At 34.6% G+C, this 13176-nt stretch overlaps 3 protein-coding genes and 1 long non-coding RNA gene across 4 annotated transcripts in view; 2 read left to right on the top strand and 2 right to left on the bottom strand.

The window, feature by feature from the left end:
- The first annotated feature begins 3987 nt into the window (after positions 1 to 3987).
- LOC123658804 (tubulin-specific chaperone A) lies at positions 3988 to 5477 on the top strand. Its single transcript, XM_045594106.1, has 2 exons — positions 3988 to 4247; positions 5286 to 5477. Exons 1-2 carry the CDS (start codon positions 4039 to 4041, stop codon positions 5413 to 5415), a joined length of 339 nt encoding a protein of 112 aa, XP_045450062.1. The 5' UTR covers positions 3988 to 4038; the 3' UTR covers positions 5416 to 5477.
- On the top strand, positions 5467 to 7781 carry LOC123658803 (troponin T, fast skeletal muscle-like). Its single transcript, XM_045594104.1, has 4 exons — positions 5467 to 6021; positions 6287 to 6473; positions 6997 to 7204; positions 7586 to 7781. The coding sequence occupies exons 1-4, from the start codon at positions 5467 to 5469 to the stop codon at positions 7668 to 7670; spliced, it is 1035 nt and encodes a 344-aa protein (XP_045450060.1). The 3' UTR covers positions 7671 to 7781.
- A 1354-nt stretch (positions 7782 to 9135) lies between these two features.
- Positions 9136 to 10409, bottom strand: LOC123658806. The gene is made up of 2 exons (XR_006743937.1): positions 9841 to 10409; positions 9136 to 9732 (listed from the first exon to the last, which is right to left on the bottom strand). It is a non-coding gene; the product is annotated as an uncharacterized LOC123658806 (long non-coding RNA).
- A 388-nt stretch (positions 10410 to 10797) lies between these two features.
- LOC123659175 (DDB1- and CUL4-associated factor 12) overlaps positions 10798 to 13176 on the bottom strand; it is a 7939-nt gene continuing 5560 nt past the window's right edge. Inside the window, exons 7-10 of the mRNA XM_045594431.1 lie at positions 13175 to 13176; positions 12567 to 12723; positions 11492 to 11589; positions 10798 to 10950 (exon numbers count right to left, since the gene is read on the bottom strand). The exon at positions 13175 to 13176 is cut by the window's right edge and continues 156 nt beyond it. Coding sequence (XP_045450387.1) covers positions 10798 to 10950; positions 11492 to 11589; positions 12567 to 12723; positions 13175 to 13176 — 410 coding nt within the window. The remainder of the gene's footprint in view (positions 10951 to 11491; positions 11590 to 12566; positions 12724 to 13174) is intronic.

Below are 13176 nucleotides of genomic sequence, written 5' to 3' on the forward strand. Positions count from 1 at the left end.
CAGTATACATTTAGTATGTGTACCATGAGTCATTGTAACGACACCATGATTTGTTTACGCAAAGAATTATTTAACAATTATTTGAGCGAAGCGTTAGCGCAAAGGTGACAACACTTTATAATTAACACTGATTTATGGCTGTTACGCTGGCGATGGTATTTGGCCATACAGACGTTTGCCGTTGTCTGGGCGTTTGTGCTTGTGTAATGTTTGTTTCCTGACCCTCGACACACGAGTAAATCGTAGTTGGGGCAGTTTAGTGTGAGGTGTTTATTTAAATGCCAAATTTGATGAGTAAAGTCAAGTGGAGCCGAGTGGCATGGCTAGGTAGGTGTTGTCAAGTTCTACGATTACAGTAAGTGATAAGATATAGGGACTCAAGAATTTTGTTTATTTCTTTACATAACACGCAACATCATTATCAAACTTTTTATTGATTGTCAAGGTCTTATTAAGGTTTTATAAACATACACGACATATTTGCCACGTTTGTCGTTTGTCAAATAACATGTCTCTGAAATTATTTTATTTTGTCTTTTTCCGATTATACCTTCCAATCAAACTATTCGAATTATTTACTTACCTGATAAATTGTAAGCTTGCATTTCCGTCCCAAAGAAAAAAAAGTATGTGCGTACAATGTGTAGGCACACACTTTTTTTTCATGTGTATGTCAGAAGTGAAACTTCTTTGGCAAACTAATTTTTAAGTCTTGTTTATATTTATACAACTCTAACGCTTTGGATTTCCATTCCAGCGCCATCTAGTTAGTTTGCTGTGTAATAGTATCGATATTAATGTAACGACCTTTGTAGTTTCTATAGTACACGCTAGGTAGCTGTTGTTCGACAAAAACATTATTATTATTATTGCGTCTCATTCGTAAAAAAAATTTACCCTCATGCGCCTAAAGTTTCACTTCAAAAAATTATTATATTTGCATCAATTGGATTTTTGCGTCATCATTGAATTTTTAGGAATACGTCTAACTACTTCATAAATAAAGAGAGATAGTAATAACAGTATACTGCTGCATAAGAAGGGAGACAAGGGTGATATAGGAAACTACAGACCGATCAGTTTAATGTCCAATGTTTACAAAATATTTTCAAAAATTATACTAAACAGAATAACCACTACACTAGATGAAAACCAACCTAAAGAACAAGCTGGTTTCCGAAGTAAGTTCTCAACTATAGATCACATTCACACTCTAAGACAAATACTACAAAAATATAGAGAATATAATAAAACATACTACATAGGTTTTGTTGACTTTAACAAAGCGTTCGATACATTGGAACATGAGTATATATGGGTGCTCTAAAAAGACAAGGGGTGGAAGCAAAGTACATACGAATAATCAAAAACGTATACACAGCGAGCACCGCACAAATTAAACTTGAATCTAAGGGCAAAGAATTTCCTATTAAAAGAGGTGTACGCCAAGGAGATCCTATATCACCTAAATTATTTTCAGCAGTACTGGAGATGATCTTCAGGAACCTAAACTGGACAAAAAAGGAGCTCAGTATAAATGGCGAAAATCTCAACCATCTACGCTTCGCTGATGATTTGATTTTGTTCTCAGAGGATGCAGAAACTCTAGGTCTAATGTTGCAGCAATTATCCGATAAAAGTGCTAAAGCCGGCCTGACAATGAATCTAACCAAAACCAAAATTATGACAAACGCCCAACAAACACTAAACAATGAACAAATAACAGTAAATAACGAAAAAATAGAATATGTAAATGAATATATATATCTAGGCCAACTTATATCTACAGATGATTGCATGAATAGAGAAATAGAACGAAGAATAATTAATGCTTGGAAACGGTTTTGGTCTCTAAAGGAAATAATGAAAGATAAAGATATGCCAATGAAAGGAAAAAAGAAAGTATATGAAATATGCATTATGCCATGCTTACTATATGGGTGCCAGACATGGGCGTTAACAGAACTACAAGAAAGTAAATTAAAAGTCTGCCAAAATTCAATGGAAAGAAGTATTTTAGGCATAAAAAAAGGAGATAGAGTGAAATTGCAAGAAATCAAAAAGAAAACAAAATTTAAAAATGTAAACACAGTCTACAGACAGCTTAAATGGCGTTGGACGGGACATATGTTAAGAGAAAGTAAAGATAAATGGACTAAGTTAGTAACAGAATGGTATCCAAGAGATAGTAAAAGAAATAGAGGAAGACAAGCGAAAAGATGGGAAGATGACTTCAAGAAAATAGCTGGTCCGCTATGGTCACGCTTAGCAAAAGATAGGAATACGTGGAAATCTTTAGAGGAGGCCTTTGTCGACAGACAAGATGTTCCACACAAACACCCAGTTGCCGATCATTCAAATACAAGTTAAATTTAATTAAATCAATTTGTTTTTTTAGAAAGTAGGCATATATTATTATGTATTAGTGTTAAGGAAAACGCAGCAATAAAGGCTATTTTATTTTATTATTTTATTTTATTTATTTATTTAGTAATAACAGACTTTACTGTTGTTATTGTGTTTCTTTAATCTTTATAAATTCAGTCTAAACTATTTTAAAACTATAAAGCTGAAAATTTGTTCGTTTAAACGAATTAATCTCGGGAACTACTGCTTCAAATTGTAATATTCTTTTTGTGTTTGATAGCCCATTTACCGATTTATTAAAATTAACGTGAATGAAACCGGTGGCATAGCTAGTCTTATATAAATAAAAATGAATTCCCGAAATGTATGAAGGCGGATAACTTTCGGACAACTGACAAGGTTTGTATAATACAAAATCTATACATATAATAAAACTAGCTGACCTGGCGAACTTCGTATCACCTTATTTTTTTCCTGAAATATAATAATAACATAATATATCAAAATAAAATATAGCCTATCTTTTAAGTTGGATCGAACTGCACATGGTGTGCGAATTTTATTATAATCGGTTAAGTGGTTTAGGAGTCCATTGAGGACAAACATTGTGACACGAGATTTATATATATTAAGATGGTAGGAAAGTCAAAACTGTACATTGAATATTTTTTTAAAAGAATACTTGGGGTGAGATCTACAATCGATACTGAAGCCAAAAATATAGTTTTTATAATTTTTGTCTGTTTGTCTGTTTGTCTGTATGTATGTCCGGGATAAACTCAAAAAGTACTGCATGGATTTACTTCAAATTTGGCACGAATATTATAAAGAAGTCGGATCAACATATAGGGTACATATTATCACGCTATCACCTACGGGGAACGAGCAATGAACCTTTATTTCTTCAACGCATTCTGTAACAACGCGTAATCTAACGACGCATATTTGAATGTTGTTGTTATTATGTTAATAACCATGTCATAAGCTAGCTTCACACTATAAATAAAGACATTCTGTAGGCTATTTAGTATCAGCATTGCACCCGTGCGAATCCGGGGCGGGTCGCTAGTAAATAAATAAATATATATAACACACGGTCATCTAGCAACTTGCTTGTTATAGGTAAGGTTGTGTTGTACTTTGGTTTTTTTTTTGAAAAATATACATAGAAATAATAAAAAGGTATTAAAATAAATAAATACAAATATTACGCGCAGACAGGCGGGAATCGAACCCGCAACCTGCGGAGCAGAAAGCAGAGCCACTACAAACTGCGTCAACGGGCTAAATATAAACCATCTATGTACAAAAACAAATATTGCTTGAAATTTGTTGTAATTTGATTTTGCTTGGCAAATAAGCATACAGTCCGGTCGCTTACAAAAATTTTGGAGCGATAGTATCACTATAAAAATGTCGAGGAAAGAAGGAAATAATTTGAGAGATATTTCTTTCAAAAGCTGTTTTGATCCAAAATGAGATATACAAGCTCTTTGTGTTATAATACTATACATTATTTCTTAAAACTTAAAATACCTTTGTAGTTTGTACATGGGATAAAAAAATATACTTTATTTTTAGGACCGCACATGTCAAATATGAACTTCAAGTCAAGTCTGTTTATCTGTTACAAAGTGACACTTCTTGTCATTTTATGCTGCGACTTCAACGATGGCAGATCCGCGCATCAGACAAATAAAAATTAAAACCGGCGTCGTAAAACGCATCGCGAAAGAAAAAGTAGTTTACGAGAAAGAAGCTGAGCAGCAGAGGAATAGAATACAGAAAATTAAAGACGAAGGGCAGGACGAACACAACATAAGAAAACAGGAGGAGGTCCTTCAGGAGTCCCTTATGATGGTCCCTGACTGTCAGCGGAGGTGAAAAACATTTTAAATCTAAATTTATCCATCAAGGAGGTCGTTGATTTGTGTTATTTTTGTATAAGTTTACGTTTTCTTTTTATTAATGATTGTTTTAGACGCAGATGTTGATCAAAGATACAGAGGCTTCTAAAATAGTTCCTTTGTGTTTTTAAATAAAAAGACGTGTCTGCTTAGCATTGATGACTCATCTTTGTCGATACTTTTTTTCTGGTGTATGAACTGTATGGTAGAAACAGATAATCAATATAACCTCACTCTGAATTTACTTTAAAAAATTCTAGACATTAGTGGTCTTTTTTTGTTTTTATTTCTTTTTATTTGATTAAAATATTGTATAGTAAAGGGCGTATATCTGGAGTAGGGCAAATATTTTTTTTTAGGTATAAATGAAGGTATATATTTTAAGTTTGAATTAATAACAACAACAGATGTATTTTTTGTAATCTGTAAAAAAATTTAAAGATTGTATACATAATTATGTAATACATATTAATGAGATTCTATTAATAAAAATAATTAGCTTGACTGTAAAGTCATAAAATTTTTAGATTATGAAATAAACGTTCAAATTAGCATTACCAACCTTACAGAAGATTATAGCTAAATAATACTACCTTCAAGTAGTGTTGTGTTTCTATCGTGATTAGCTAAAGACTAGGGATGTATTGACAGAAGGGGACAGAGAAGGTTGGTAATGCACTCATGATGCTTCTGGTGCTATAGGCATCCAATAGGCTACGGTAATTGTTTAGCATCATGCAGCCTGTAAATTTGTTTGCAAGCTTAGTGGTATGAAAAATTCTTACTGAGAATAAGTTCTGAAATCTGTTTTAAAGCATAATTTAATATAAAAAGTGTAATCCTCGTGAATATTTTTTCTTGTCTTTTGTCTACTAATTTGTATTTTTTTTTTTTTTTTTATAAACAAAGGCATAAAAAGACTGAGATATCCAATATTTTTGTATATAATAACAAAAAATGTAGATTGAAACAATGAACAGTTCATTTATTCAAAACCTTTTAATTTTTCAGACTCGCAAAAGCTTTTCAAGATCTTAAGAACATATTAGAAACCGAACAAGATCTCAAAGAACACGAAGACTACATTGCCGCAGAACTAGTGTTAAAAGACGCCGAGAGCCAGTTACCGGAGTCCACATAAACTTAATTTTAATATAACTTTTAATATTAGATTTACATAAAAAAACTAATCATGTCTCATTATCCAAGCTTTTTTAATAATTTTCAAAGAAATTTTACATTCCAAAATAATGTGCCGTCACATTTTATTTTGCCCCCACCCCCTCCCCCAGTCGCAACTACTCCTGAAACAGATGAGGAATTTATAAAAAAGTTCAGTGAAAACATGCCTCAAGCTAAACCGAAGCCTAAAATTAACAGAAGTAAAATCTGGAAAATGAAAGTTGATGTCATCCATCTTATAGGCTCTCTTCATGATATTAAACTTCAAGAAGAAACTTTGTCATCAAATTATACTCTCTCTGATGAAGAGTGGCAGTCTGCTGTACAAAATATAAACATAAATAAGAAAGTTATCAAAGATACTATCATAAAAATATCGAAAAATGGTTTAGATATTAGTAGGAAACTCGTTATTAAGAGACGGGCTAAGAGATTGCGCTTAAAGCGTCTCAGAGAAGAGAGGAAGAAGGAAAGAGAAGAAAGAATTCGACAGAATAAGGAGAACTCGAGGAAAATTGACGAGAACTTGCAGAAAATCAAGGATCATATAGAGAAAGCTAAACAGGTAATTTACGTGGATCATTTTTATTAAATTTTATTATACACTTTTCCTGTTATTTTCTTGCTTATTACTACTTTTTTACACTTATTTTCAAGATTGTTACAATTTGTTTAGTACAATAGGCAGATTTACAGCTAATTGACTGTTTTCAAGACCCAAAAATGTGTATAATATTTAGGGCGTGTATTTAAGAATTAATAATAACATATATTATATGAAGTGACGCTTTTTTAAAGAATTTTTAAATTTTACGAAAACTTTTTTATAGGAAGAGGAAGCCAAATTTAAAGCAGATATAGTATTAAAAGAGGTTTTAAGAAAGAAACATGATGCTAAAAAGAGTATAGCAAAGCTTGAGGCCCTCGTAAAACTTAGGAAGGCTAGAGAGAACACGACTAAGGGTCAAGGACAGGCTGTGTCTGAAGTTGAGAGCAACGCTTTTCATGATAATATAGGTAATGTAATTTTTTTTTAATATTTGATATGATTTATTATTTACTAACATATGGCAGTAGTTTTAGTTTGACAAATGTTCGGTTGTAGTCAGTGGCGTAGCGCGGGGGGGGGGGGGGGGGGAAGGGGGGGGGGCTTTATACCCCGGGCGCTACGCACAAAGGGGCGTCAATAGGTCCGCAAAACAAAAAAAGCTGGACATATTATATTATGGTTTTTGAACGGCAGGGGTTATTGCTTATAAGGCATTGTGTCCCGCGCTCGAGTTAAGTTCGCTACATCATTGGTTGTAGTGGCTGAGCAGCCTTATTATTATTATATCAGATATTTGAATTAGTACAAATATTTGCTTCTAGTATTGTGTAACTTTTGTAAATGTAAAGATTTGTTTTTTCTATTTATTTGACAATAACAGTCAAATGATAGTCATTCAATTGTAATGCATATGTACATACGTTTCGGAAATTCAAATATTTTTTTTAGTTAACTTTGGTGTGTAAGACTTATTTATATTCTTACTTTTAGATCGCCTGAAATCTCTGTGGAAGCACAAATTATCGGACTATGAGAAAGAGGAAATTGAGTTGAGAAAAACTCTCGAGCAACCGAATGTTGAAACAGAAACTGATTTACAAGCAAGCAACATTGTGAAGTGGAGGAAGGCACTGTTTGGTGGTCAAAGCAACCCGCAGTTTGATTTTAATGGGGATTTAGAGAGATTTATTAGTGTTAGGTACGTACATTTTTATGTATTGTACAAGTCCTGGAAGGCTGTTAAGAGTAAGGTGTTTATTTTATAAAAAAATAACAAAGGTTTTTGGAAAAACAAAAATTTATGTTTAATAACAAGGTTGTCTGTTTCTTAAGTAGGCCTCTGGTTTTAGTATCAGCTGCCAGGTATAATTTTTTTTTTATAGTAAATGTAAATATAAATAAATATTATGACATCCATATTTTAACTGTTGATTGAACCCATAATACTGAAGCAATAAGCAGTCATTGCAATCTTTACCAAAATTTTAGTTTAAATAAAATATTATTGAAAATATTTTTTTCTTTAGTTACAAATATTTCAACAAGAGAAACTAATTGTTTTATATGTAATGTGTTTCAGAGCTGAATGGGATCAGTACATTGACGACGGTCCAGAATCTACTCCAATCCCCATCGGCTGGGTGTATCCCGACAAGAAAACATAATTTCAATCAAGCTTTATAGCATTATTTTGCATATATTTTTAAAAGTTTCGTATGTATAATCTGCATTTATGCTTTAATAAAATTATTAAAGGGTTTTTGTACTAAAAAAACCTTGAGTGTTATTTATCCCTATTTACAATCTTTTTATTTACGTATTTTTATATAAAACATGACATTCAAACAGCACAAGACATATTAATTTATCTATATTACATTAGGTTGCTTTCTAGCCAATGTTTGATATAATGTAAATTAGAAGAATAACACGATTATCCCTATCTTGAAAAAAGCCTATGGAAATGGTAGAAAAGTGACTTAGATTCGTTTAGACAATTATCTCCTTAACTTATGGTCAACAGTTGTCAAGAATATATTACAATCGGACTATAATTATTTATCTATTAAATACCCTAAAAACACCCTCGTCTCCCAGATATATACAGCAACAATTTTAAACAAGTGACAAAATTCAAAGACAAATAGGTATGTACTTGTTCTGTGCCCAATTTTTATACGGAACGATAGAAATCCATGGGATACGGTTACATTTATTTAATTTATAAGAAAATATTGAGCATCTTTACCAGAATATTATAACTTCTTTGATCTGATTAAAATTTGGAAAATTAAGTATCGCGATACAAATTTCTAGACAAACGTTAAGACTGCGGGGTGTTTGTTGGTTATTTTAAAGTTTAGAAATAGACTTGGGTAACTCATGAGTGAGTGATACAAATGAAACATATCTTTTCAAGTGAGCTAGTCTGTCATCAGCTCACTTGCGTTTCAAATATATCTCCAGCTCACTAGGCTTATGATCCATTTTCGAGAGACTGACGTACTGAACGGGAGTAAAAGAGACTGAGCTAGTGAGCCACTCGATCGGACGATGGCGTTATCATGCGAAAGAGAGACAGTTAGCTATGGCTCTGTATCTTTTCGATTAATATTTCACAAGGTCATAGACTCAATCGTCTTGCTTTGAACAAGCGAAAAAGTTTTTTTTTACGACAACACAAAGTTGCATTATAAAATTATTTCACTGAGCTAAATGAGCTGAAGAGCTAAATGAGTGATATATATCCTAAGATCAAAATGATATATATCTCTCTTTTCTTTTCAGTGATATAAACTTCGCATGGCTATTTAGAAATCGCACGTTTAACGTCAAATAACCCTATGGAAAAAAATCTCATAATACCTCATAAAACGGACACAAACACAGACCAAATTCACAAATGTATATCTCATAACTCGGTATGAGAATTCGGTCTACATTTGTCCATATTTTATGAGGTTTTATAAGATTTTTTCTATAGGGAAAGACACACGATATTTCTTTACACTTGCCATGTTTCGTGATGGACGAATTAATATCATAATTATATTTTTACTGAAGTTTAAACTTCGTACTGCACTGTTAAAGGTTAAATCAAAGAGATAATAATTAAAATAAAAGTCAAAATATTAATTAAATTTTACTAATTATATTTACATCATATTCCGAACTGAACACTAGAAGGTAAATAATTTACAAAAAGGTCTCACACAACTAACATTACCTTTAGGAAATAAGAAATTAAGAAAAAAAATTCACCCGACTTTATTTATGAGTTTAAATTAAAATTTCATTATAGCTTGACCTCCAAATACATTAGACATCAACCCACAATAGATAAACTTAGACTAAGTCAAAATTATAATATTATGCCAATTTATAAAGTTCTGCCATGTATAGTATATTTTGGCATTTTTCTTGTTATAGTCAATCATATTTGTAAAACTTTACTATCTGTTTCATCAAATATTTTATAATATTGATTATGCGTTCTCCACTAACGTATTGTGAAGCAGTGGCAGGTTAGGCTTCAATTTATCCTTTACAGGTTTTCGTTTTATGGAAATATATATTATATTATTGTTCTATAAATAAAATTTATATTCCATTGCCAAAGTTGCATTTTCTAACCCAGTGTTTACACAGACTTATCAATGCGATTACTTCTTACTGTTGTTTTCGTTTTAATTCAAAAAGGTTGAGGATATTCAGACATTAGCGTGACTCCTTCCCCTAACTTACCTTCCCCCAATTGTTACAGCGGGCGGGGGCTGCCCTCCCTCCACGCCCCCGGCTTCTAAAGAACACTCCAGGGGTCTTCGGCGTGATTACATTACGGAAACAGAACCCCAATAGATTTGAAACTGTACTAGTACCAGTCACGCTAGTCACGTTAAATTACCGCTGGAGTCACGTTAGTGTTCGAATATCCTTATCGTTTAAATATACAATAAATATTTCATCACCAAAAATATGACAATTGAAAAAAAAGTTGAAAATATACAAATTCTGTATACGTAGAGCCGGTTAAAGGATTGCAATTTTATATTTTAGCAAAACTAATGTTTACCTAGCGACGATATCGATCAATTAGCATTTCACAGATATTATTGTAATTCAGACATGACAATGAACAATAAAAATGACATTATACAATATTGCCAATCGTTGGCATCACGGTCTTATCACACAGGTCGGGAAACTAGTGGTGGGGGTACGTTGGTTTGATGGTTAAAGCCGCCAGAGGCATGAGTGGCGTGACGATCGCTTAGTGCACAAGACCGTGGTGCTGTGTAACGAAAACAGAATAGTATTCTGTCTCTATTTCTATAACACGTCACGCATTTATGTTTTAAAATATAACCAATTACAATGAAAAGTCAGTCAATATAACCAATTACAATGAAGAACGTCACTCAATATAACCAATTACAATGAAGAACGTCACTCAATATAACCAATTACAATGAAGAACGTCACTCATTATAACCAATTACAATGAAGAACGTCACTCAATATAACCGATCACATTGCAAGTACCCACCGTACCACGTGACGGCAATAAGCGATAGTAGCGACGTACAGCAACGTACAGCGGCGTTGAATCGAACGTAAAGTTAGACATTATCGTACCTCCCTCTCTTATCGTATCTCACCATTGAGATTGGGCTTAGTGTTCTGACCTGTGTAATAAGACCGTGGTTGGCATAGCTATTGACAGACGCCTGCACCCAGGCACAAGAAACTACAAATTATATTGTATGCCAGTTATTGGCACACGCCTGCACACTATTGCCATATGCCTGCATAGTTGCCAATAAGAGGGGCGGGTAAGGGTCCACCGGCGGTGAAAATACGCGTTCCACTGTCGTCATAGCAATGTGTATAAATGGCTGGCACGTATTTCACTTGATTGAAACCATCCGCTTCTTCATCTGGAAACTGAGAAAAATATATACCAATCAGTTTTACAATATTCATTACTCTTTATAATACGTATAACTTTATGCCGCGTGCCGCGTGCCTCGTGTCGCGGTGTTTGTAGTTAAACTCCTCTGAAACGGCTTGACCGATTCTCATGAAATTTTGTGTGCATATTGGGTAGGTCTGAGAATCGGCCAACATCCATTTTTTCATATCCCTAAGTTATAATGGGGGGGGGGGGGGAACAAGGGGTTTAATAACATATATGGCAATACAAAGTTTGCGGGGTCAGCTACTAATTATAGTAAAAATCATAAGTTCATGAGAAATTTAATAAAAGTGTGAATGTGGAATTATACAATAGATTTTGTAATGTACTCATGTACTATCAATGTCATTTGATTGAGAAAATTATAGCTATGCTGTTTTCAACTGTACAATTTCTCAGGTATTTAATTATTTGTGATGCTAATGTAGAGACCAGAATATAGGACTAGTAATAAAGTGATAGTGATATAAAGTGAAATTAATAATTAAAAACTAATTATTTCCGACTTACCACATATCCTTTCGATGCTTTGAGGGTAACAGTCTTCGTGGAATGAATGTTGCTCTCCAAGTATTTACCGGCCCTCAGGTCGTAGAACATAAGGAGACCTACGAATTAATGTAAAGATCAGTACTATTGTGATATTAAATTATATTATTTACCCGCCAACCCGCAAAGGAGCAGCATGGTGGATTAAGATCCGATCTTTCTCATGCTTTAAGAGAGAGACCTATGTCCAGCAGTGGGATGTTATAGGCTGAATCGTAGACATTGTTTATTCTACTATGGAAATTTTTGCTACAGGTGACACTATACCGGAGTGGTAGTTTTGTTAGTGGCAGCTGTATTGTAACGTCGTGCTGTAGCTGTGTGTGTCACTAGATATATGCGCATTCGTGTTTCAACAGCGTGTTCATGGTATCAGTATCGCGATATTAGCGTGACAGTACTGAAGTTGCAGTGTGAAGGTAGAATGAGAGAGATAGCAGTTTAACAATATCTTGTTTCCGCAGTGTGGCAGTAGTGTTTCCGCAGTGTGGCAGTAGTGTTTCCGCAGTGTGGCAGTAGTGTTTCCGCAGTGTGGCAGTAGTGTTTCCGCAGTGTGGCAGTAGTGTTCGCAGTACATCAGTAGTGTCGCAGTGAGTCAGTAGAGTGACGCAGTGAGTCAGTAGAGTGTCGCAGTGAGTCAGTAGAGTGTCGCAGTGAGTCAGTAGAGTGTCGCAGTGAGTCAGTAGTGTCGCAGTGAGTCAGTAGAGTGTCGCAGTGCGTCAGTAGTGTCGCAGTGCGTCAGTAGAGTGTCGCAGTGAGTCAGTAGAGTGTCGCAGTGCGTCAGTAGAGTGTCGCAGTGCGTCAGTAGAGTGTCGCAGTGCGTCAGTAGAGTGTCGCAGTGCGTCAGTAGAGTGTCGCAGTGCGTCAGTAGAGTGTCGCAGTGCGTCAGTAGAGTGTCGCAGTGCGTCAGTAGTGTCGCAGTGCGTCAGTAGTGTCGCAGTCCGTCAGTAGTGTCGCAGTGCGTCAGTAGTGTCGCAGTGCGTCAGTTGTGTCGCAGTGCGTCAGTAGTGTCGCAGTGCGTCAGCAGTCCAAGTACCGAGGCCGGTGCCGATGGTGAGCATGTCTCCGCGGAAGCTGGCGGAGCGTATCCCGCAGCCGTTGTACCGCGACGTGATCTTCTTGACGGACTGCAGTGTGCGACAGTCCAGCAGCAGCGTGTAAGATTTACAGCCGATCGCGTAGATTCCGCTCTCCTGGGTGTTTAAAAAGATATTTAATACGTTTTCTTTTCTGAAAATGTTCCCATTGTTGAGGATCTGGATCGATTGAGGATGGAACTGGTGCGAGTCAGTCGTCATCAGGGGGTTCCTTATCGCTACGATATTTAAAAAAATCGTTTATTGAGATCACTGATCTCAAAGTTCTAGAATGTAAGGGGTTCCACATCACTATGAAACTTAAAACAGTATATTTCTGAATATTGAGGATAAAATTCTAAAACAAGCGCTTTTTTTGAACCTCGAATGACGATATTTCCATTATTTTTTGTATTTAAAATTATAAGAACTTTTCAAAATAAAACTTTAATTACATCTGTCATGGAACTGGCAACTATGGCACAGGCTCAAAATATTTAGTTTTAAGTACATTATAGTTTAGTCCCGTTAGCCTTACGGTACTTAAAACGATAACTCTGTAACTCACCT

This window comes from Melitaea cinxia, chromosome 13 (genome assembly GCF_905220565.1).
Source record: "Melitaea cinxia chromosome 13, ilMelCinx1.1, whole genome shotgun sequence".
Lineage (NCBI taxonomy): Eukaryota > Metazoa > Arthropoda > Insecta > Lepidoptera > Nymphalidae > Melitaea > Melitaea cinxia.